The sequence below is a fragment of the Gigantopelta aegis genome, chromosome 9, assembly GCF_016097555.1.
Source record: "Gigantopelta aegis isolate Gae_Host chromosome 9, Gae_host_genome, whole genome shotgun sequence".
Taxonomy (NCBI): Eukaryota; Metazoa; Mollusca; class Gastropoda; order Neomphalida; family Peltospiridae; genus Gigantopelta; species Gigantopelta aegis.
The window spans coordinates 17,403,449-17,428,262 of NC_054707.1; the positions used below are offsets into that span (position 1 = coordinate 17,403,449).

Genomic DNA, 24,814 nt, shown 5'->3' on the forward strand with positions numbered 1-24,814 from the left:
TTTTTTATAATTATTATATTCCGCTACCGACCATTCCCATAGATATATGTAAATAAGAAAAAAAGTTAATTATCGCCCGATCGGTAATATAAAAGGTCAAGGACGTTTGAATATGTAAATGTATGTATATACACAAGTAAATACTTCCAACATAGACCCAGTAATTTGTATGTGTCTTAGTGTGCAATTCACATATTTGATCAACATATCTCCATAATAAATCAAACAATAAAATGCAATAGAAAGTGGTATTTATTTTTCTTTGAGAGAATGTAAAGTTTTATTATATAACATTTAGTGAAATATCTTAAAATATCAGTGAAATAAAAGTGTTATCAGTCACTCAGTGACGATAACACATTTTAGAGTGCTAATTTCACTCTCAAATGTGTTATCGTCACTGTAGAAAGTGTTATCTTCACTGTAAGGAAGTCGGAATTATTTTGCTGCAGGCATTTTAAAAATAATGGTAAATTGCTAAAAGTTATATAATAAATAGAAAATTTCATGGGTTTTTTGTCAAATATGATTTATATCTCATCTCGTGAAGTTTGCAATCATATCACACTCGATATGATTGCAAACTTCACGAGCAAACATGAAATATCCTTTATATATTTCATATGCACATACTGGTTGATTTGTTGAATTTAAAAACGCTGGGTTTCCATTTTTTTAAATATTTAAATAATATCAAAATATGAGTTCTAAAATGTTACATTATTTCGTATAATATTCTTGAAGAAGTCTATATTTGACAGACGAAACTTTGAGTTTTATCTTCTTTTAATATGTTTCTTAAAGTAGATGATTTTAAGACAACGATTTTTCAAAGTTTAAGTAACGATTGTTGCTACGTCTGGACCAAAGGGATGACGTTATAATGCAATGAATGTAACGGAAATTTAATTATAAAGAAATGTAAGTATTTATGTTTTTCATTGAGAATATCCTTTCAAAGTCCATATACACAAGGACACTAATAGTTTTGTTAACAGTATTTGTTCAACTTGTCACGGATTGTTTTATTTAAAGCTGCAATCTCTGTATTTTGCATTAGGAAACATAATAAAACGCGAAGACGAGATTGCAATTACGTTATTGTTATAAATTATATATATAAAGCTATATGTATATAAAGCTATATGTATATGTATGTATGTATATATATTATATATATATATGTATATATATATGTATATATATATATATATATGTATATGTGTATGTGTATATATTATATATATATATATATATATATATACAAACTTTGAATTGTTAGTGGTTTTGGGGTAGGGGTTGTGGTTTTCTTTTATTTTTATTTCAAATTTTTTAATTATTATTAACAAAAAATTGTGTGTGATTGTAGATGATCCGTTATTTTGTTACCGGATATGTCAATTCCTTTATATCGTTTCTTTATTATCAGTTACAGTAATTATATATTTTACTTCGTTATATCCATGTTCTGCTATTATGTTTCGGTTATATCAATTCTATTTAACTTCCTTTCATCAAATATCTATAACTTCGTTACTTCCGTATTTTTGGGCCGTCGTATCAATTGCGGTTTTGTTTGATAGTGCGTTACATTACGTTATGTAATTCCATATAGTGTCCGTTACATCAATCTCTCCTCTCTCTCTCTCTCTCTCTCTCTCTCTCTCTCTCTCTCTCTCTCTCTCTCTCTCTCTCTCTCTCTCTCTCTCTCTCTCTCTTTAACTATTTTATCAATGTTCTGTTTCCCCGTCACAAAAAATTATTTGTAAATTCCTTTATTTCAATCTCTTTTCGCATCGCCGTATCAGTTTTTGTCGTTTTGTTTTTTCCATTAGTCCGTTACGTCCATTCTCTGTAATTCCGTTACGGTCGTTACTGTGATGAGAAATTGTTACGGACAAAACGCCGAGTGTGGTCTTACTTTTAGTGTACTGGGTTCGAAAGACAGGCAAGCCAACATCAGTTTAACGTTTCTCCGTCGCGTTTGGGTGTAAAATGAATGACAATCGGTTGTCAGCAGAGGTCTCGAAAGGAGGTGATATTTTAGTGTCGTTGTCTAAACTCGCACGGCGTTGTTTGTGATAAATTCAAGATTTTAGACAAATTCTTTTGGGATTTAATTTTCACAAAAGGAAGACACGGCGTAATCTGATCGCATTCCCATCTTCGCGGGCAACTTTGAACGAGGCGCAAATAAATGAAATTATCTCGCCCAGTGCCCGACGACAAATCGCATTTCTTGCAAGAGAATAAATCTTTAAACCTATCATGCTAAATACATCAGCGGAGAGATCGATACTGAGCTAAAAAAAAAAAAAAAAAAAAAAAGACAGAGAAAAGAAAAGAAAAAGAAAAAGAAGAAAAGTCCGTACCGTCACATGGTTCAAATTTTAATGCAACTCCGGCGGTATCAGGTGCTGGTCGGTAACACTCTTCGATAATTAACGCCTAGGTTCACCGAAAGACTTTTCTCTGAGCGTTACATGTCGGGGATAATTGTACGGGGTAATTTCATTTAGAGGCGTCGTTTGTAGCAACATCCACGGACAGGAGGCGAGCAGCTATCTGTTAATACCCTTTGCGCACGGGATGCGACGAGACAAAGCTCTTTGTAATTATAGCGCCGGGCAGAAAGATACTTCGTCTTCGATATAAAAGACCCATGCCGTCTTGTACTTCTCGTTTGGCGAAAGCGTCGTCGTAGTAATTTGCACTTCCGCTCGTTGGGGGGATCACATTAAAACCTGGAGTAGATAATGCGTGGGGAGGTTGACACTACCATACGAGACGGGAGGTTGGGGGGATTAATTGCACCCACCCCATAACCCCACACCCCCCCCCCCCCCCTCCAAAAAAAATAAATAAAAATAATAATAAAAATTAATAATTCTTAAACGAAACACACGTTTATTCAAACGTGCGGTCCAATGTTGCCTTGATTTTTGGACTTTGGGACATGTTAAATACTGAATTTGTTTTCGTGACACGTAAAACAACACAGAATAAGATAATTATGTATCGCAGGGCTGAGGCCTGCCCTCTTTAGGACTGGGACTCCTCTTACAAGGCCCGAGTCACGGGCCAGTTACCATAGCTACCCGAACTTTCACGACACTGCTGCTCATTACAGCCAAAATGTATATATATTTTTTTTTTTTAAACAGCAGTTCTCTGGTTTTTAATAGTATTAATAAATTGTATTAAATCCTTAAAGCTTGATTCCCGTAAATATGTGATAGGCCGCAAAATAGACGGAAATATCATGTTTCTGATCAGTCGCAGACGGTCTACGATCATGTTCCCATAAAAATGTAATTGGTGTGCGGCTGTTTCTAAAAAAAATTTTATGGAAACTAAGCTAACCTATTGGTCCCCACTGCAACCAGAAGCATATTTTTGCAATTTAACCGGGTAAACGGGGGGGCGGGGGGGGGGGGGGGGGGGGGGGGGTGTAATTGTGTGGTAGGGGACGCAGGGGAATGAATTGTATAGTGTATATTGTCCTAGGAGTCTAAATGGATTTAACTGTAAACTAGGAAATACAGGTTATCAAGTGTATATCATGGACAGTATACCAGGGGATGTAGAAGATTTAATTGCATTTCAGACGTCATAAGGTTATTAAGTATATATCATGATATTATACTAAGGGCAAAACGTATTTAATTGTATATCATGGAGTACAGGGTAATTAATTGTATATTATGGCAGTATACCAGGTAACATGGAGTAATTATCTATATATTATATGGGATACGTGGACTTAATTTTATCCCACAAGACCCTAGGGAGCTAACTATATGCAGGGAACGCAAGGCAGACAAAATACAAATTCTAGAGATCGGCCTCGGTGGTGTCGTGGTTAAGCCATCGGACATAAGGCTGGTAGGTACAGGGTTCGCAGCCCGCTACCGGCTGCCACCCAGAGCAAGGTTTAACGACTCAATTGGTAGGTGTAACTACACCCTATTCTCTCTCACTAACAAATAACCCACTGTCCTGGACAGACAGATCAGATGGCTGAGGTGTATGTGCCCAGGACAGCGTGCTTCAACCGTAACTGGATATAAGCACGAACATAATTTAAGAAAGAAAGAAAATTCTAGAGGGACAGTTTAACTGTTTACCATTGGACAAAAGGGAATCAATTGAATACATTTAGGCCTAAAATATATCTGTGTGTTTCGGGGAACCTGACCTTATCTTGAAAAAAAAGGGACGACCCTAATTTGTTTTTCGATGTATTATTTTTCTTTTCGATTTTTTTTTTTTTTAATATGTAGGCGAAAAGAATACATAGTGAACTACATGGACCCGTAGGCGTGGTTGTAGTAAAAAAAATATAAAAAATAACAAGAATTTTAAAAAGTCAACCTACTTACTTATTGTTTTCGACACATTCCCAGAAACACACATTTATTATTATTATTATTTTTTAATTAGGCTTTACCTAACTATATAAATAGCGTGTTTACTTATAAATCTGTTATGGAGTGTTATATTTTGATCCGCCTGTCATGCGTGTGCGAGGTTTGTATGCTAGCGAGTATGACTGTGACAAATTGTGCGTTGGTGTCTGTTTACACAAACGCGTGGCTCCCACGCCTGTGATATTTTGTGATTGGCGTTATTCGTTCAAATACTCACTTTGTGTTTAATACATGTATAGCAATTGATAGCGTTGTTTCTTCGTGGAAACCTAATTTATTTGGACTGTAATTTGTGTCAATACTGTTAGAGATGTGAATTGTCTTGATCCGCTGTGTTGACTGTATCTAATGGATATGTTGTTTGCTGATGTTAAATCTCGTTCGCTGCAGAAGCGATCTTCATCAAATGTTCATCGATCGATATAAATAAATTCCTACTAATTAAGCAAGAGTCGAAAGGCGTGTATGTTTTGTGTTTCTGTTGTTGTTGTTTTTCTTCTTCTTTTTTTTTTTCCTTTTTTTTATTATATGTATTGTTTGTTTTAACAGCGACTAGTTTGTCGAGCGAGGCACAGTGGAAATTAATCCGCGATGCCTCTGACAACAATGCACGCATGCGTTGCCTGGTTTCCGGTGAGACTAGACCGCGTTCGTCCGAATGTTGTGGAAATCAATCGCAATGTTGTATTAATATCGAATGTCAACATTCCGCTAAACTACTTGTGTTAATGAAGTACAATGAATCAGTGATATGTAAAGAGACGCTAATTGTTAGGGCCATAAGCGTACGAGACAGGGAGCAGGCGGAGGGGGGGGGGGGGGGGGGGGGGGGACAACCTCGCCACTAGTGCTAGTGCAAAATCTCAAATTCGGGCAAAACTTATAGAGATATTCGGGCAAAATGGGCTGACCTAAGACCTTTTTACCATGTATTTCCATCATTCTACCCTTAAAATTAGTTGTAATCAAAGTAAAAATGTGTAGTGATTCGTTTACAACCCTGTATAGCGGTTTGGTAGTACATGTGTAATAGGAATAAAATTTAATGTTGTTATCCAGATTCGGGCATTTTCGTTAAATTTGGGCAAAAGCCAGCCTGCCCCCCCCCCCCCCCCCCTCCCTACAAAAATGGAAGCCTGTACGCTTATGGTTAGGGGCGTTTCCATGGTGTTCATTTGGGCGTGTTAAAACACACACACACACACACACACACACACACTACACAAGACCAGGCAGATACAGACGAGCACATACGCAAGCACGCACTCGCGCATGCACACATACAAATAAAATAAACTACATATTTTACATATCTGTCTCTCCTCTCTCTCTCTCTCTCTCTCTCTCTCTCTCTCTCTCTCTCTCTCTCTCTCTCTCTCTCTCTCTCTCTCTCTCTCTCTCTCTCTCTCTCTCTCTCTCTCTCTCTCTCTCCCTCTCCCTCGCCCACTCCCTCTCCCTCTCCCTCTCTCTGTGTGTATGTCTGTCTGTCTGTCTGTCAGTCTGTCCGGTCCCTCCGTCTACATCTATCTCCCTGTCACTCTGCACAATACATACGGAAAGCCTAACTTAGATTTTAAACCTCATTTAGCGAAGTTCACAATATACCAGATTCGAACTGCTGCGAGCTTATTGCTATATACCAAACAAAATATAATGTATGGTATGTGCTGTCATTGTCCGTGGATATTAATACATATAGGTATGCAATGCTGCTATTCGGAAAAAGTAGGTTATGTGTTGAAATTACCATAGAGGGATGAAAGGAAGGAGGAAATGCTTTATTTATCGACACTCAAGGTTACACTATTAATTACAAATGCAATTCAATACAATTTCTATGTCAGAATATATTATGTGAAAAATACACTATCGATAGGGTCGTGTGACTACTATTTTAGGGAGTGCTAACAACTGACAGATACCGTGCATAAAATCAACATAGGTCGACCACTATATGTTTCACTTAACAGCCCCCATGCCTGGGCACCGCCTCGTGTTGTTGTTATACAAGTGGCAGTATACCACTTGCACAGTTGTTATCAGTTAGTACTACATATAACAAGTTACTTCAAACCAACGGGTTATTTAAATACTACAGAGGTCAACCTACATGTAATCATCAAAGAAAGATTTTAAAAAGCATATCACAATTTTGTAGTATGTTTTTTAATGAGGAACTATTTCCAAAACCAGACTGCGTTAACCTGAGGGTGGGATGTAGCCAGTGGTAAAGCGCCCGCTTGATGCGCGGTCGGTCTAGGATCAATCCCCGTCGGTGAACCCATTGGGTTATTTCTCGCTCCAGCCAGTGTACCACGACTGGTATACCAAAGGCCGTAATATGTGATATTATGTCTGTGGAATGGTGCATATAAAAGATTCCTTGCTACTATTGGAAACATGTAGCAAGTTTCCTCTCTAAAACTATGTATCGAAATTACCAAAAGTTTGACATCCAATAATCGATTATCAATAAATAAATGTGCTCTAGAAGAAATATTAAGCTGTGACAAGCAATGACACGACAAATGGCGGTGAGTTGCCTCATCACATTTGAACGGTTATATGGTGTCAAACATATCGCGAAGGACAATGCAGATAACGAGATTTAAAACAAATTCCCTGTGGCCACTACATGGGCCACTCCTATCAATTAGCAGCAAGGTATCTTTTATATGCACCATCCCACAGACCGGACAGTAAATACAACGACCGTCTAGTGGATAAGCTGCTGGACAACCAAGCTGACGACAGTGGTTCAAATCCCGTCAAAGCTGGATCACACATTCATTCATCTTTCTCGTCTATCACCCTCTGCCTACCATTCTCATTATCTTAACATAAAAAAAAAAACTTTTCAATTTCTCCTACGATTTCAATCTGTTTCAACCCTTTCTGTCAGTTTCCGCCGACTCTGTCTTCTGGGCTGTCTACATCATCGCCTACCTGTCTCAACGTCCTCCACGGGTGCAGTCTCTGTGTACTTCCATGCACCCACCTGGCATCCTCGTCCTCTGCTGCTAATAAAGCTGGTCTGACCCACGGCACTAACTAACGACCGCTGGTAGTAGGGGAGCATAGTAGGTGGTTAGAAGTGCCTCTTAATAATGCCAGAATTAACTACTAAAAATTCGCCGAAGTGATCAGACTAAGCCCACAGCTAAGCTGATGGGAATGACAGGTGTGTAGCACATACAACCACAAGAGACAAGCACCTATCGCGGTTGGAGAGACAAGGAATGGGATGTGGAGGTGGACAGCGAAAAAAGTTGAAAGATATGAAAGGTTGCCAGATTGGGAAAAATGAGATGGAATTTAAAGGAGTAAAAAAAAGGGGGGGGGGGGCAGTGGGCGGGATACAACGGCCGTTATTACACCAGTTGTGGAGAACCGGCTGGAACGAGAAATGACCCAATGGGCCAACCAATGGGCCAACCAATGGAAACAGATCCTAGAAAATTACCAAAGATGCCAACAAAGGCTGATAAAACAAAGAACTGATATGGTCTCACACAAACATTCCTTTCGTTTTCTTTCGTTTCCATAACAGTGTAAGCACAGGACATACTGGCTCAGATACAGCAGGACCGGCCTCTGTCGCGTCGTGGTAGGCCATCGGTCTACAGGCTGGTAGGTACTGGGTTCGGATCCCAGTCGAGGCATGGGATTTTTAATCCAGATACCGACTCCAAACTCTGAGTGAGTGCTCCGCAAGGCTCAGTGGGTAGGTGTAAACCACTTGCACCGGCCAGTGATCCATAACTGGTTCAACAAAGGCCATGGTTTGTGTTATCCTGCCTGTGGGAAGCGCAGATAAAAGATCCCTTGCTGCTAAACGGAAGAGTAGCCCATGTAGTGGCGACAGCGGGTTTCCTCTCAAAATCTGTGTGGTCCTTAACCATATGTCTGATGCCATATAACCGTAAATAAAATGTGTTGAGTCCGTCGTTAAATAAAACATTTCTTTCTTTCTTTCAGACACAGCAGGGAAATAAAGTTTGTTTTGTTTAACGATACCACTAGAGCACATTGATTTTTTAATCATCGGCTATTGGTCGTCAAATGGATGTCAAGCATTTGGTAATTTTGACATATAGAAAGAAATGTTTATTTAACGACACACTCAACACATTATTTATGGTTATATGGCGTCGGACATATGGTTAAGGACCACACAGATATTGAGAGAGGAAACCCGCTGTCGCCACTTGATGGGCTCTCTTTTCGATTAGCAGCAAGAGATATTTTATATGCACCATCCCCCAGACATGGTAGTACATACCACGGCCTTTGATATACCAGTCGTAGTGCACTTGCTGGAACGAGAAATAGTCCAATGGGACCACCAACGGGTTTCGATCCGAAACCGACCGCGCATTAAACAAGAATCAAACAAACTAAAAATACCTAAGCAGTTTCTAATATCATTATTTGAATTATTCATTATTTGTAACATGACAATTATATAATACAAGAACATTTGTTGTCGTCCCAAACAGTTAATCTATATAATCAGGTAATATGTATATTCTTACACACCCGTTGGTGAGAACACCATGCGTTATTTGTGATAACACATACCCTGTACACACGTACGTGTGTTAACAATTTCAAGACATACGACTGGCTGCTACGATCACCTTAACTACATAAGGTAGTTATGCACTTAAGGTGATCTTAGGGCTAAGATCGCTTCGTGGAACGGGGCTCAGGTCACCAATGCCATATATCCGATGAAAAACTACACAATGGACATCGATTACACTGTGACGTATAGTTAACCTGACAGTCATGTGTCTGTGACGCGTATGTTAGCTGCAAGTGCAACGGCTGTAAATAACTTTTTGTCGCAAAAGATGTTAAAATTTGCTTAAAACCGGGGTTTTGAGGATATGTAAGAAACAGAATAATACATTCGTGTCCGTTAGATACCATTTTTCTCACAACTCGTTGTTTAAAAACGTATCAAACTCGCTTTCGCTCGTTAGATACATTTTAAAACAACTCGTTGTGAGATAAATGGTATCTAACGGTAACTCATGTATTAATCTCCATATAAACAACTCGTTGTGAGATAAATGGTATCTAACGGCCACTCATGTACTATTTTCTATATACACATTACCCGATTACACAGATTAACTGTAACATATAGACTGGTATGACAACAGACGTAATACGTGCTGCCCAGTCTGCGGCAAAGTACATAAATAAAATCCTTTGCTGCTAAATGTAGCGCGTCGTTAACCAAAACACATTTTAACTAATAACCATAGATTGAATTGTCTACGGCTGTTATTACCGAAGGCAGCACATCGGCATGCACCGTTTCGTCAGAGCTGCCTAATACAGTCCAGTTTAGAAAATATGTCTCCATTAAACATTATATATAGTTCCCGTGCACCAAATAATTGCATATAGAATATAATTTACTTGAAATCTGGTCATAAAAATTTCAGTAAATGAACGTGTAACCACTCCCGTCGATATTCCTGCGGTGTCCTGTCAATTGCATGAACTATTCATGTTTTGTGACCACAAATTGCATTACTAGCATTCTTTGTCACGTGCTCCTGTTTGACGACATTTTTCTTATTATTGGACTTTAAAACTATTGTATGGATTCTCATCACTCAGAAAAACATTTTTGTTGGTATCTGATCGTCGTCAGTGATGTCACGCTTCCCAGAAAATGGACTCCTTCGAACGATGGGTATGACTGAGGTTAGAATGGCACAAACGCTGTTGCTAGTAATTTTGGTATTCATTGGTGTTCATCAGAACACTATGCAATATCTGCGGAGATGTTCTCGACAGTTTAGGGGTACTAGGGATCTTCCATGTTTAGGGAGTCGACACGTGACACCACGTCAGCAAATCGTCAGTATTAAGCGGGTATACATATGGAATCATTATGAAATGGTACGTTTAACATCCTAATGCATCTCTGAGTTAAGGCCAATCAGTGGAAGAATTGAACGAAACCGATTAGGTGATAATAAAGTACGACCATGGCCGTACATCAGTACATTGTTCTGTTACATCGTCATCAACGGCTCACCAAACATTGTGTAAACAGTACTTCAGGTTCAGAAGGCAAGAGGGGATCACCGTACTTTTAACAGATAAATAGTACATTTAGTACATTTTAAAATTTTAAAAATATAAATCCTACTGAAATTTTAATCATGCACAGGAACTGTTTTCCGTGAGTATATATACTCTTCAAAAGAAGAAACGCAAAACCACATTGTCGTAACATTTGGAGAATTGATTTAATTATTGAATGGTGAGTCCGATAATTACCAAATGTTGCAGGATTGTTCACAATTCACTCTAGTCCATTGTGAGTAAGTGATAGGACACACCACCAAGGTCAAGGTCATCTGGAGTCAATACCGGGTGTGGCCTCCGCGTGTGTTGACAACTGCCTGGCACCGCCTGCCCATTGAAGCAACCAGAGTACGGATGACGTCCCGGGGGATGGTGGCCCACTCGGCCTGCAAGGCTGCTGCCAGCTCGGACAGGGTCTGGGGCTGTGGTTGTCGCTGTCGGAGGCGTCGGTCCAACTCGTCCCATAGATTCTCAATTGGGTTCAAATCCGGTGATATCGATGGCCAAGGAAGGACATTAATGTTGTTGTTCTGTAGGAAAGCCGTTGTGAGACGTGCTGTGTGAGGCCTGGCGTTGTCATGTTGGAACACTGCGTTGGCGTTGGCCATAACTGGAACGATGTGTGGCCGGAGGATCTGGTCAGTGTAGCCCTGTGCATTCAGGTTGCCCTGCACGTGGACCAGGTCAGTTCTGCCAGTGTGTGAGATGGCTGCCCACACCATGACACTACCCCCGCCGAATCTGTCCACTTCCTGCACGCAGTTTGCCGCATAACGTTCACCACGACGTCTATACACGCGACATCTTCCATCATGACGTCGGAGCAGAAATCGGGACTCGTCACTGAACCACACCTGTCTCCATCGCAGTTGAGGCCATTGTCGATGAATCTGGCACTACTGCAGTCGGAGTCGACGGTGTTGTGGTGTTAAGATGACACCTCGAACTGGACGTCTGGCACGAATTCCTACCTCACGTAGGCGGTTCCGTACGGTCTGGTCGGATATCCTGCGCAAACCTGGTATTGCTGCGGCTGTGGAGGTGGCAGTAGTCAATCGTTCCCGAAGGTGGCGTACCCGGATGTAGCGGTCCTGCCCGGGGGTAGTGACCCGTGGTCGACCGGATCTAGGGAGGTCACGTGTTGATCCATGTTGCTGGTAACGGTCCCACAGTCTGGAGATGATGCTTGGGGACACATGGAATGCCCTGGCAACGGCCGTTCTGGATTCGCCTGCGTCTAGTCGGCCGATGGCATTGTTTCTCTGCGGTTCACTGAGACGTGGCATGTCCTGGATTGTCACAACTGTCGGCCAGATACAGAGGCCAGGCAAGCGAACACCCTGCACTTTTATACTGTCGGTGTTCATGTTGCACGTGCAGACAACGCACGTGCAGTGGTGACATGGTTTGCACGTGGCTGCGTTTTTTGCGAATATTCACATTTTTGGAACTTTATTGTACAGTAGCTGCGTTTTATCGAACGTAACCGTGGGAATGTGTTTGGGACATGCAATGACCTTATATTCACAAAGCATGAACCGGTAGGAAACATAAAATCGGAGTTATAACCCATTTGTACCCTTTTGCGTTTCTTTTTTTGAAGAGTATATATATATATATATATATATATATATATATATATATATATATATATATATATATATATATATATATATATATGTAGCTTGACCTCTGTAGTAAACCCAGTGGTTTGAAGTTACTTGTTATTTTTTATTACTAAATGATAACACCTTTGCTGTGGTATGCTGCAACTAAAATAATAGGAAAATGAGGTGGTATTCTGGATTAAGGGTGAATAACTCAAAGTTTTTATGGTCAACATGTTCTGGTGGATTTTTTTGCAAGATAGTAAGCAGGCGACGGTACTTTAAAAAACAAAAAGGAAGCATCGTAGCCCTTTCATTGTTGTAAATTTTCATAAAATGTATTCTGATAAAGAAATTGTATTGAAATACATGTGTGCAACCTAAACCATCCGCGACTTTTCTACTTAAAATCTTTCTCTTTTTTTAAATCTTTTTCTCTCACCGCGTGACCTAATTTCTATGCAAATGGCTTGCATGTACAAGTGAAGAAAACGTAATCTGTAAGTGACAGCCTTTTACTGTCTGAGTCAATCACACTGCAAGAAAATGGCGATATGTGTCTGGAATTTTCATTAACGGCAAATCCATTTGTAAATCGCATTCAAAGTCATATGGTGTCGTGGAAGTAGGCCATTTTAAAAACCTTAATACGTATGCCTCCCCTCCACCCCCACCCCCACCCCCAAAAAGGAGAGTTTTTTTAAAAATAAATAAATAAATATAAAATGCACAATATGCTGAAACCCAAAAGAAACATAATTGTAATATTCAATTTTTAAGTTAATTTAAGTTTTTGAAAAGTAATTAACACATTGAAATTCAGGAGAATTATAAATTGATATACTGTTTATTATTTCCAAAATTTGATCGTTTGTAAGCAAGTAAACCAATTTTAATTACAACCTAATCACAACCCTAATTTGCAGGGGTTGGGGGGGGGGGGGGGGGGGGTTCAGTATACAAGCAGTATGTTTACTATTATCCTGTTCAATTATTTAGACCCAAAGTTTTTTGCAAATGTTACGTTTATTTCCTATTCGATATTTGTTTTCTTTGCATTTACATGAAAACAAACCCAAACCCCGACAGGTTTTATATACAAATCATCATATAAAATGCACGAAGTTGACTTAATTCCACTTTTTAAAAATCTCTGTGTCGTTTGAATGCAGGTTATTTCGCCTATAAATAACTAAGGTCATTTGCATATCAAAAGCATCATTCTATAGTGCGTTTCAAACTAATGTTCGGTTCTATCGTCCTATCCGCACAAATCGTAGTATGACCTATATTTAAGAAAATATCTGTAAACATGAAGCAGGCGCGGATTCAGGTGGGGAGTTCAAGTGACAAAACCTCAGTTTGAAAAAAAAATATGTATCAAATATTATAATTATATTGTGGAATACACAAGCGCGCGTGCCGAAGGAGAGAGAGAGAGAGAGAGAGAGAGAGAGAGAGAGAGAGAGAGAGAGAGAGAGAGAGAGAGAGAGAGAGAGAGAGAGAGAGAGAGAGAGAGAGACGTCATTTATGTAACGACACACTCAACATATTTTAATCTATGGTTATATGGTTATAGGGAGAGAGAGAGAGAGAGAGAAGAATATGGTATGCATGCGATTGGTGGAGGTGTGACCCTCTGCACAACCCCAACCCCACTTAAGGCTTCTTTTGTATATGGAGCGAGACGTAGCTCAGAGGTAAAGCGTTCGCTCATGGTAGGTCGACTGATCGATCCCACATGGTGGACCCATTGGGTTGTGTCTAGTTCCAGCCTGTGCACTACAACTGATGTATAAAGGCTGTGGTATGTGCTATCCTGTCTATGGGATGGTGCATATAAAACGTCCCTTATTGCTTATCAAAATTGCTTATCGGAAACAGTGGCCCATGTGGCGGTAACGAGTTTCTTTCTCACTGCCATAATGCTCCTTTACCGTTTTGTCTGACGCGACATAAACGTATATCAAATGCGTTGAGTGTGTCGTTAAATAAACATTTCTCTCGTATGTATGAGTAGTCTATATGCATTTATGGTCGATTAGTTTATAGGTTGTTAGGTTGTTTGATAGTGAATGATATGGAAATAAACTGTTTTTGGTGTTAAAGAGTTCATGCATACATTAAAGTAATATTCCTGATGGGTATGGAGAAATAACTTAATCAGTCGACGAACTCATTTCTTCATCACTATCTTCGTTAAGGGGGACTATCACAGGGGGTATTTTATTTCTTATAAAACTATTTTGTTTTCTAAAATCTTCTTCGATCTTTATTACATGTTTAACTGCGTCAGAGAAGTGTGTAGGTGTGACAGAGTTCAATGCATGTGCAAGTTCTCTCCGCACCGTGGTCATTTTACCATCATTATGACGAGCTATGTGCCCTTTGACTTGACTCCGGATCAGTTCTATCGGATTGAGTTCAGAATGTCTTGGTGGCAGTCTTAGACACAAGTGCCCATGGCGTTCAGCAATATCATCAGTAACAAATTGCTTTGCACATTTGTTACTTTTCACAAGTTCATAAAGAACTGGCTTTGTCATGTTACTCTCAAAAGGTATATTTTTGTTTCGTAGCCACGACTGAATTTCTTCCCTTTTAGCGTTTAGTGCAGGACATCGTGTAATCTCAGTTAATTTGTTGTGGTAGCTTGCGTTATCCATGACGATAACAGAAGGTTCTGGTAGAGAAGGCATAAGTTGTTCTTCAAACCATTTGATGAAATTGTCATGATTCATCTCACCATGATAGTCTCCGTCTGTTTTTTTAGCCTCAAAGATCAATTCACAGCCATCTAACAATCCATATTTATCACAGCCAGCATGACAAATAATAAGTCTTTTTCCCTTCCCAGTCACCGAACAGAGTTTAGGAACTCGACCAGCAGAGTCTGATTTCGGCAGGTGATTGGCGGTACTTGTGCCCGGGTGGATATCTATTCAGTGGTGGGATGTTGTGTGGTTGACATTCACCCAGGTCTCATCTTGATACACTATTAAATACCCCTGTTCTCGTAAACTGGATATTTCATGGAGATAGGACAGTCTCCTGTCTGATATATTGGCGTCCTCAAAAATCACTTTTCCGGTTGTAGACATATGTTGGTATTTAAAATCGAGGTCATGGAGTGTTCTTCGTAAAGTTGATATGGATATGTTGATTCCACATTCCTCCCCTAAAGCCACGTTAATCTTATGTAATGTAGGTAATTCGCCCTCTCTATAAAATCTGTATACTCGTCGTCTAATAACATCTTTCTGTTTTCGGTCGCATTTTTTAACAGTGATTTCTGTGCTTGGATTCGTAGAGCTTAGATTTTTCACAGTTCTTTTTACTGTTGAAACCGAAACTTTAAGTGCAGCGGAAACTCGATCGACAATTCGATAAGAAGCATACCTAGGTCTACCGCGCTGATATTCATCTTCAAAATAATCGAAAACGTTCTTAATACACGATTTTACATCAACTGAAGTGTTTTTCGATTTACCCATATTTTTCCTCAAATAACAATAACAAGAATGTCGACTAATACATTTTCAATGAATTTATATACCCTACCTAACTTGTATTTTACGTGGTTTACACATTGCTACAATAGCACGTGCAGTCATAGATCGAAATAATGATGTTATTGACCAAGCAATGCTATCGTATTTTGAACATTCAGGGCTGTGTCTGCGGGATGAAAAAGAGGTTGAACCCATACGAGTCCGAACAATAGCCCTTTGGTTTTTCGCATTACAAATGTAACACCCCACCCCCAAACCCCAGCCCCTAGCACCACCCTAAATACTATATATATATATATATATATATATATATATATATATATATATATATATATATATATATATATATATATATATATATATACGTATGAGTTCCCAATTTAGAGGCAAATTAAATAACATTTTTATTATTATTTGATGTTGGTGGCCTTTGACATTCCCCCCCCCCCCCCCCTTGGTCTTCTGGGTCCGGCCCTGCATTAAATTTATTTATAAATTTGGAAAGCACATTCCTGCGGTGTGTGAGGTGATTTGTGTTTATTACTGTGCTACACCTCAGTTGTGTTAGGTTAGGTATGGTATGCTAATATATAATTGATATAATAAAATAAAAATGCATAATACATTAGCTAAATTTATTAAATATAATGCACCTACAAGAAGGGGTTACATGTTCTGTTTGTTTACATCTACGTTTAACGGAAAGATTAGACAATGCTGTTACACACTGCAAAACAATAATAACCTTGATTTAGTGAAACAAGCTATAATGGCCTTCACGTAGCCTCAGATCCCAATGTTTTGATATGCAAATGACCTTAGTTATTTATAGGCGAAATAACGTGCATTCAAACGACACAGAGATTTTTAAAAAGTGGAATTAAGTCAACTTCGTGCATTTTATATGATGATTTGTATAAAAAAAACCTGTCGCGGTTTGGGTTTGTTTTCATGTAAATGCAAAGAAAACAAATATCGAATAGGAAATAAACGTAACATTTGCAAAAAACTTTGGGTCTAAATAATTGAACAGGATAATAGTATGCTTGGATAAGTAAATAATGAATTTAAACGTGCGTGTGTCAGAAAAGAACAAAATAAATAATTGTGTCTTTAAAGTACCAAGCGCAACCTTGATGCATTGCTGTGAAAGTGCTTGAGTCACAGGATCGAACCACCTGGGTGGATTCATTCAGCTGATTGGTTTTTCTCTCGTTCCAACCAGTGCACCACAGCTGGTCAAAGCCCGTGGTATGTGCTTTCCTGTCTGTGGGAAAGTGCATATAGAAGATCCCTTGCAAAATTAGGAAAAATGTAGCGGGTTTCCTCTGATGACTACGAGTCAGAATTACCAAATGTTTGATATCCAATAGCCGATGATTAATTAATTAATGTGCCCCAGTGGTGTCGTTTCTTCCCAAAACACACCGAAGTGTCACACCACTCAACACCAAATCTTATGACATGTTTTACTAATGCAAAACACAAACACAACTACAGTTTTAATAAACACTTGTGTTTTTGCTAGCAAATGATAGGCCTTGATGCAACAGATCATTGTCATCGCCATTATTTTAGTACATATGTGTATCTCAAAAGCTCAGAAAAGAAATTCCACAATAAGTGATGTTATATTTTCATGCAATTTCTGAATTTCAAATATCCCCATTTCGGTCACTGTTGTAACCAACCATTTCTTTAAAAAAAATAATACGTTTATTTACCCCCAGAAACAAATATGGTAGTGTCACCAAGCATTTCTTTCTGTTAGGTTCATATTAGATTACCAAAAGTCACTTAATGTTGGCGTAACAAATTCATATACACAAATGCAGTGTTTCTGCCAGAAAGAAACTTTTGGGTATGGTGCTATGGAATTGAATGCATCCACAGTCAACGGGGGGTAAGGGGGGTAGCCTTAAGAAAGAAAATGAGTTAAGTTTAGGTTAAGAAAATCATAAAGTAATTTCATTCACTTCAACTTATTTTCGTGCTTATATCCAATTAAGGTTCAAGCACGCTGTCCTGGGCACACACCTCAGCTATCTGGGCTGTCTGTCCAGGACAGAAGGTTAATTGTTAGTTGGTTAGTAGTTAGTGAGAGAGAAGAGGGTGTAGTGGCCTTACACCTACCCATTGAGCCCTTAAGAACTCGCTCTGGGTTGGAGCCGGTACCGGGCTGCGAACCTGTACCTACCAGCCTGTAGTCCGATGGCTTAACCACTACGCCACCGAGGCCGGTCATAAAGTAATGGTAAGAGTAATTAATTTTGTTAAAAGATTAACTAAAAGAATTATATCTGTACAACAATTTGGGTATGGCGCCATACCCGTTTTACCTTCTGACAAAAACACTGAAATGTACTACCTTAAGTAAACTTAGGTGGCTATTTAAATGGTAGTCATTGACTTTACAAAAAATCCAACACAGTTTGATAACGTCAGTCACAATAAATTAAAAATTACCGCTATAGATACTTGAACAGTTAAAGTAGTCTGGAGAAAATTATACTGCAGCGTTACGTAGTTTACAGTTACCGTGTATGAACCTAATAGCAAAAAATGCTTGGATACTATAGCGAGCATCGTATAGACACCTGGCCTGGTGCTTATAAAACGTTTAGAGTCTAGACTCGAGACTGTAATAGAGTCTGAGACACTAATGTCATAACAAACGCCATACAAATTGTATGCGAGTGACGTCATTAGAGACAGAGTCTGAGACACTAATGTCAAAACAACGCCATACATATTGTATGCGAGTGACGTCATTAGAGACTGAGTCTGGACTAAAAGTTTTATAAGCACGGGCCGTGATATTAAAAAAAAAAAAATGTTTTATAATCAACGTCGGTTACGGTGAAATTACTTGCTCACATAGCTTCGTAATGAGTTAAGTGGCGGCATCAGAATTCTACTAAATCCTTTGAGATTTCCAACATGAGATCTACTCGCGGAATACCTAAAAAAAAAAAAAGTGGTGGTGGTTGTGGTGGTGGTGGTTGTGGTGGTAGTGGTGGTGGTGGTTGTTGAGGTGGTGGTGGTGGTACTAGTGGTAGTTGTAGTGGTAGTAGTAGTAGTAGCTGCAGCAGCAGTAGTAGTTGTTGTTGTTGTAGTTGTAGCTAGTACTACTGGTAGTGTAGTAGTAGTAGTAGTAGTAGTAGCTGTAGTTGTAGTAGTAGTAGTAGTAGCTGTAGTAGTAGTAGTAGTAGTAGTAGTGGTAGTAATAGTAGTAGTAGCTGTAGTTGTGGTAGTAGTTGTAGTAGTAGTAATAGTAGTAGTAGTAGTAATGGCAGCAGCAGTAGCAGCAGTAGTAGTTGTAGTAGTTGTTGTTGTTGTTAATGTTGTTGTTGTTGATGATGTTGTTGTTCTTGATGTTGTAGTTGTAGTGGTGATGGAAAGACTAGAACACAGACGGTGTTGTTTTCAACGAATAATGCGTCGATTGATTGCCGAGCGAGGAATGTTGTTCCTGAGAGGACTAGGCAATGACCACCTGTCACCAGCGACTTAGCGGCTACGCTAAGGAGATTTTCATGACTGCTTCAATCGTCAACACGTCAACCATTTGTTAGCGTTCACCAAGTCCTAGCATATTCAATTTCAGCTGCAAATCATATGGATGTTTAAACGAGCGTATCATTCTGTCCCAGAAAGAGAACATGCAAATGCATGAATAAATCAATCAAGTAATCAAGTAATCAATCAATCAATGTTTAACGACACCCCAGCACAAAAAATAAAGATCGGCTATTGGGTTGAAATGCAAAGGCAGTTTAGTTGCAAAATGCAAAGTGCAAAGGCAGTTCAGTCGCAAAATGCAAAAACAGTTTAGCTGCAAAATGCAAAGGTAGTTTAGTCGCAAAATGCAAAGCTAGCTTAGTCGCAAAATGCAAAGGCAGCTTAAACGCAAAATGCAAAGGCAGTTTAATTGCAAAATGCAAAAGTAGTTTAGTCGCAAAATGCAAAGACAGTTTAGTCGCAAAATGCAAAGGTAGTTTAGTCGCAAAATGCAAAGGTAGTTTAGTCGAATAGTTAGTTTTACATTTGTTTGTGAATAACATACACAACGTGATCGATATTACTGCACTAAAGCAAAAATATTTAATTTTATTATTGAATTCTTTGATTCTTGAACGTGTCCGTCTTTTCAATGCCCACATGGGCAAGGGAGGGAAGTTAGGGTGAATCAGAGGATCCCGTTATTTTAAAAAATATTTAACTGCCTCTTTTTTCCTCTTTTATTTTTTTTAAATTTATTTGGGTTTTTTCATTTGGATACCCTTGTGAAGAGTTGATCCATGTACCCTTTAACAATTAGTTCGCCTCCCCACCCGAAAACTATTTCCTGGTTCCGCCCCTGACGAGCATATTGTCTTTCAGAACACCTTTTTTCAAGTAATTTACTATGAACCAAAAAAAAACCTCTTTTTTTCCTATCAACTCTGTGATTATTACTGGAACAGTCCCTACTCAAAGCTATTGTATACGACAGAAATTTCCGACAATAGCCGACCTCTGATAGAACTAGTTTAGTTTAAACCCGTTTAGTGTACTATTTAATTTACAATTTAATTATCATTAATAAACGATGTGGTCTCGTGCGCTTGAAATATAGGGCAATCTGTGTAATTAGTTTGACAAACATTGCTTTAAACAGATTGACAAAACGTGGCTTTGTGCAGATATTCAATTGTTTTCTTAAAGGGACATTCCTGAGTTTGCTGCAATATTTAAGAATTTTTTTCAATCAACTCTGTGATTATTACTGGAACAGTCCCTACTCAAAGCTATTGCATATAGTAGAGCGGATAAGAGGATTTTTGCACAGAATCGTTCAGTTGGTGATACAAGCATGCAAATTGTCATGAGAAGTATCCATGGGTCACTTGACAAGAAAACGGTCCTAGCCACTTGAAATTTCAAAATGGCGGCCATTTTCAAAGATGGCGGCCATTTGTATCTTTAAATTATACCTTTTCTCATAGAAATTGATTGGGTTGTCCGATTAAGGAGGTTTTGGTGTCGTTTCGTATGTTTTAGACTATGCTGAAACCAATGGTGCCATCAAAAAGAATGTATAATGATTATTTGATCCTTAAACAACGTACCACAATCGTCAGGAAGTGTCCTTCTTCGAAATCTGTCTCTTTGTAATGCAATGAAACCTCTTTTTTTCATGCATGAGATGCAGTAAAGTGTCATTCCTGATATCCGTCATATATTGCCCATATTGTGCCCATCTAGGCCTGGCAGTGGCAACTACATAGACCTGTGCAACTGAGTCCATAGCTGTAGCACTTGCACCTTCCAGTACATGCCTTGGTGCACCCACATTTGGCCACTCCTGACAATTCTTCGCAATAGCTGCAAGAGGAATCCAGAAGATATTCCACTCCTCGCCCTGTTTGATCCATCCCCCAGTCGGATGCGCTGGTCGTTTCTGGCTGTCGCATCAATGTCTGTCCCCACACGTGTCCGGCCTCATAAGAAGCACGTTTGGCATGCTCTTTGAGTGCTGCTTGAGTTGGTGTTTTTGAGTCATATGGTTTTTGCTTTTTGGCAAAGAGATTAAGACTTGCCTCATTTACAGTTGTTACATCGCTGGACCTGTCATACATTAGCACCACAAATCTCTCCAGAGCTTGCAGGTCACTATCCTCCACAGCAGAGGGGCATTGGCTGAGTTTCGCAAATGTGCTTGAGAACTCGTCACACACGTCCCATGTTTGCCAGGCAGACTTCTTTGCTTTGCCATGGAAGGCTGACACAACATCACACACGGTGAAAGCATGGAAGAACAGGATACCACGTGTTTTCTCTGGTCCTATGGCCGAAACCACCTCATGTATTGGAATCCATCTCGTCTTCTCTCCTTTGCCGAAAGTCACCCACATTTTCTCAAGACCAAGTTGCATCAAAGCGGGCATAACAGAAGTGGCTATGACTACAATGTCTGTGTCATTGGCATCGATCATCAGGGATTTGTGTCCCTAATACACTGCATGCCGGGCATGTTGGAAAATACGCGTGTCTGCCTCTTCATGGCTACACGGGGCTACTGCATCTAGCTCAGCCGCTTGGTTGCTAACAGCATCTTCCCCCTTCGTCACAATGACTATATTGGTTGTTGTCATTTCCGTAACTTTATCAGCAATGAAATGGAACAATTCCCGCTTGTTGTTTTTATCTCGTAAGAAGCTTTGCCAGTTTGATGGAGTTTTGCATGTGCCTGTTACTCTCCTCCTGATTGCTTTTCCCCGTTTAGACCTTGCCTCAGACTTCAGACTGGACTGCCAGTAAACATCAAACGTCCGTCCTCCTGTATTTATTGCTGTATGTCTCTATTCTCGGAAGTATGTCCATTCTAGCATATTCGTCAAACGTCTTGGGTGAACGTGGCGGCGGTGTTATCACCAGAGCTGATCCATCCACAATGAGAACATCTGATTCTGGCTTTTTCTCGGGCAATGTCTCTTTGGCTTGTAGTATATCAGACAATTGTGATTTGGTACACGTTCGGAGTTTCCCTCTATCACTGAGAGAGGCGGGACTGGATTGGTTCTCATGTTTGAAGAACTCTTGCAAATCACACTGCCTGTTCTGGCAGGATATGAATAATCGGGAGAAAAGTCGGTAGTCATCCTTTAGTTCCTTCATCTTGGAGTTTGTTCCGCTGACAGCTGGATTGTGTTTGAAGAAATTTGTAATATTCTTTTTTATTGGTTTGTAGAAAGAGCACTGATGACCGTCGTCGCTCTGTAGATCTTTCATGAATGACTTGAACTGCACTTTGCCTCGTTCGTGATGTCCTGCTATCAGCTTAGCTGCACTGGAATCAGTAATGTCCTTCGTGTCCAACACAAGCAGATCATCTTATTCTTCTGTGAAAGAGTTGCTCATTTCCCGCATCACCGATGTGAGTCGTTTCACTTTCTCAAAAAACGATTTTTGAGCAGCTTCTGTTCATGGTGACGATAACTTTTTTTCACATCTTTGGCTCCTGACACAGCTTCATAGTTTGCAACCAGACGGCTCACTTCTGGACCTGCTACCATCCATCGTCTCAGTGCTGATGGGTCCTCCGTCAGGCCGACTGCAGAGAAACCTCTGGCTGACTTGTGAACAACAAAGTTCCCCTTGTGATACTCTCTAGCCACTTCTGGATGTTGCTCCTCAATGTACATCATGTCTCAGAGGTGAATTGGAAGCCATCGAGCATAGTTAACGTTGTTGTCAGCAAAGACGTATGGTATCAGTTCAAATAGTGCCTCACGGTACAGTCTGAAGTTAGCTTCTCGAAATGATCGGATTAAAATGAGAATGGTCAGCTCCATCATATAAATGAGAAACCAGAACTTGAATTGTGGACTCTTCTGTTCCGTGCTCCAGCTTTCAAAACTGATGGTAGTGTTATCGGGTGTCTCTTCCCTGTAAGCGTTGTATGCATCATTCATGAGCTCGTACAGGCTACATACTGTGATCTGATGTGAAAGGTGTGTTCTGGTTACACTTGATGCTGAAAGAAACGGATCTGCAGTACCAGGTGAGGCTACACCAGCCTCAACAAGGGCACTAGTCCATCCGCTATCTTTGAGTAGCGTTCCGATAGATTTCAGTGCTGTCATTTTAATATGTAGACACAAATTTGTCTTCTCCATAATGCTCCGGCCAGTGCCATTGGATCTGCTTAGCAAGGGCACAGAGTGGCTGGTCAGCAGTTATAACTGGTGTTTGGATGTTGGAATATGGAAATGCTTGTACCATGAAAGGATGTATTTGCCGTAGTGGCTGTTGGATTATGGTCAATGTTGTCCATAGCAGAGGTGGTGAAGAGTCCCTTTCGCAGAATCGGTGGGCACACAACCCCATCTGCCACATACTGGTTCACCACGGATTCCCCTAGCAGTGCGGAAACTTCCAACACCCTGTCGTAGGAGATGCTAATTCCATTCTCATGAAGCATGTCAATTAGTTGCCTTTTTCGTGTCTTTGCAAACACCGTCATCCCGATGTATACAGCGAATGTAGTTTCGAGTGCCTGTGGGTTGCTGCACCGTATGTGCACTTATTGTAGCAATTGTATTGCAACAGTTGTGCTATAGCAATGTCTGATTTGAATACACCATGATTTAAATGTGACTTGATATCCACACCATGTTCGATATTGCAGATGAACTGAAAAAGTGTTGGCGGAATGGATTCTTCAACAAATCCCTCATGGAATTTGTTGTTAAACTTTGTCTTGTGAATAAGCATCTCTTTACGTATGATGTTGGCAGCCTTAGCTAGGTGAATGGCTTCATTGTATTTGCTTGCATCGGAAAGAACAGAGCTGACGTCCTTCTTGAATGCATTCAGTACATCGCGTCCTGTCTTGTGCACTTCTAGTTCGGGTATGCGAGAAAGTAGCTACTCCTTCAATCTGGTTGAATTCACATATGGTGATTCCACACCAAGTTGCTGAAGTCGTTGCTTGTAGAGAGAGACTAGATCTGCAAGCTTGAATATAACTGTATGCGTGCCTTCAAGTGTGGTCTTCATGTCCATGATGTAGATGACAAGTTCTGAAAAGGCAAAGGGATACAAGTTCTGGTTGGCTGAGCTTTCAGGGTTCTGATCATACTTGAGGGTATTGAGAAGGGATCGCTCTCTGTTGTACAGTCCTACTAGACAGGCAGGGTGGTATTTAAATTCCTGTGCAACAGCATCCCCGGCACTAAGCTTTGCAAGGAGCTTCTCGTCGCTTAGATTCCTGGCACATTCATTAAGCCTGTCATTCACTTTCATTGTCATCGCTTCTCTTAAGGCGGTCGTTGGACTCACACGTTCACTGATAAAGCACACAGCTTGCGAGGGTTGGGGTGTTCTTGGCCTCTTGACACGGATCTCTTCTTCGGTATCGTCAGCAGCAGTAGAAGACGCTCTCTTTTGGGCCCTTTCCAACTTGGTGTTGTTGAACAACAATTTGCAACTCTGATGATATTTTGCTCTGTTTTTCGTCAACGTGCTTTCTATGCCATCACCGTCATCTAGTCTGGTCGGATGCAGTAAGATTGGCAGAGCATTGATCTCGTAAAACAATGGAACATTTCTTGCAATGTTGCGTAACCAGCACGATCCTGCTCTCTGTTGAATAAACTCGGCTGAA

General features: G+C 40.0%; 1 protein-coding gene across 1 annotated transcript in view; it reads left to right on the forward strand.

Moving 5' to 3' along the window:
- The window catches only part of LOC121381479 (vesicular glutamate transporter 3-like), a 164,530-nt gene extending 145,353 nt beyond the window's left edge, over positions 1 to 19,177 (forward strand). The window contains exon 11 of the mRNA XM_041510797.1: positions 19,047 to 19,177. Coding sequence (XP_041366731.1) covers positions 19,047 to 19,177 — 131 coding nt within the window. The remainder of the gene's footprint in view (positions 1 to 19,046) is intronic.
- Positions 19,178 to 24,814: the final 5,637 nt, after the last annotated feature.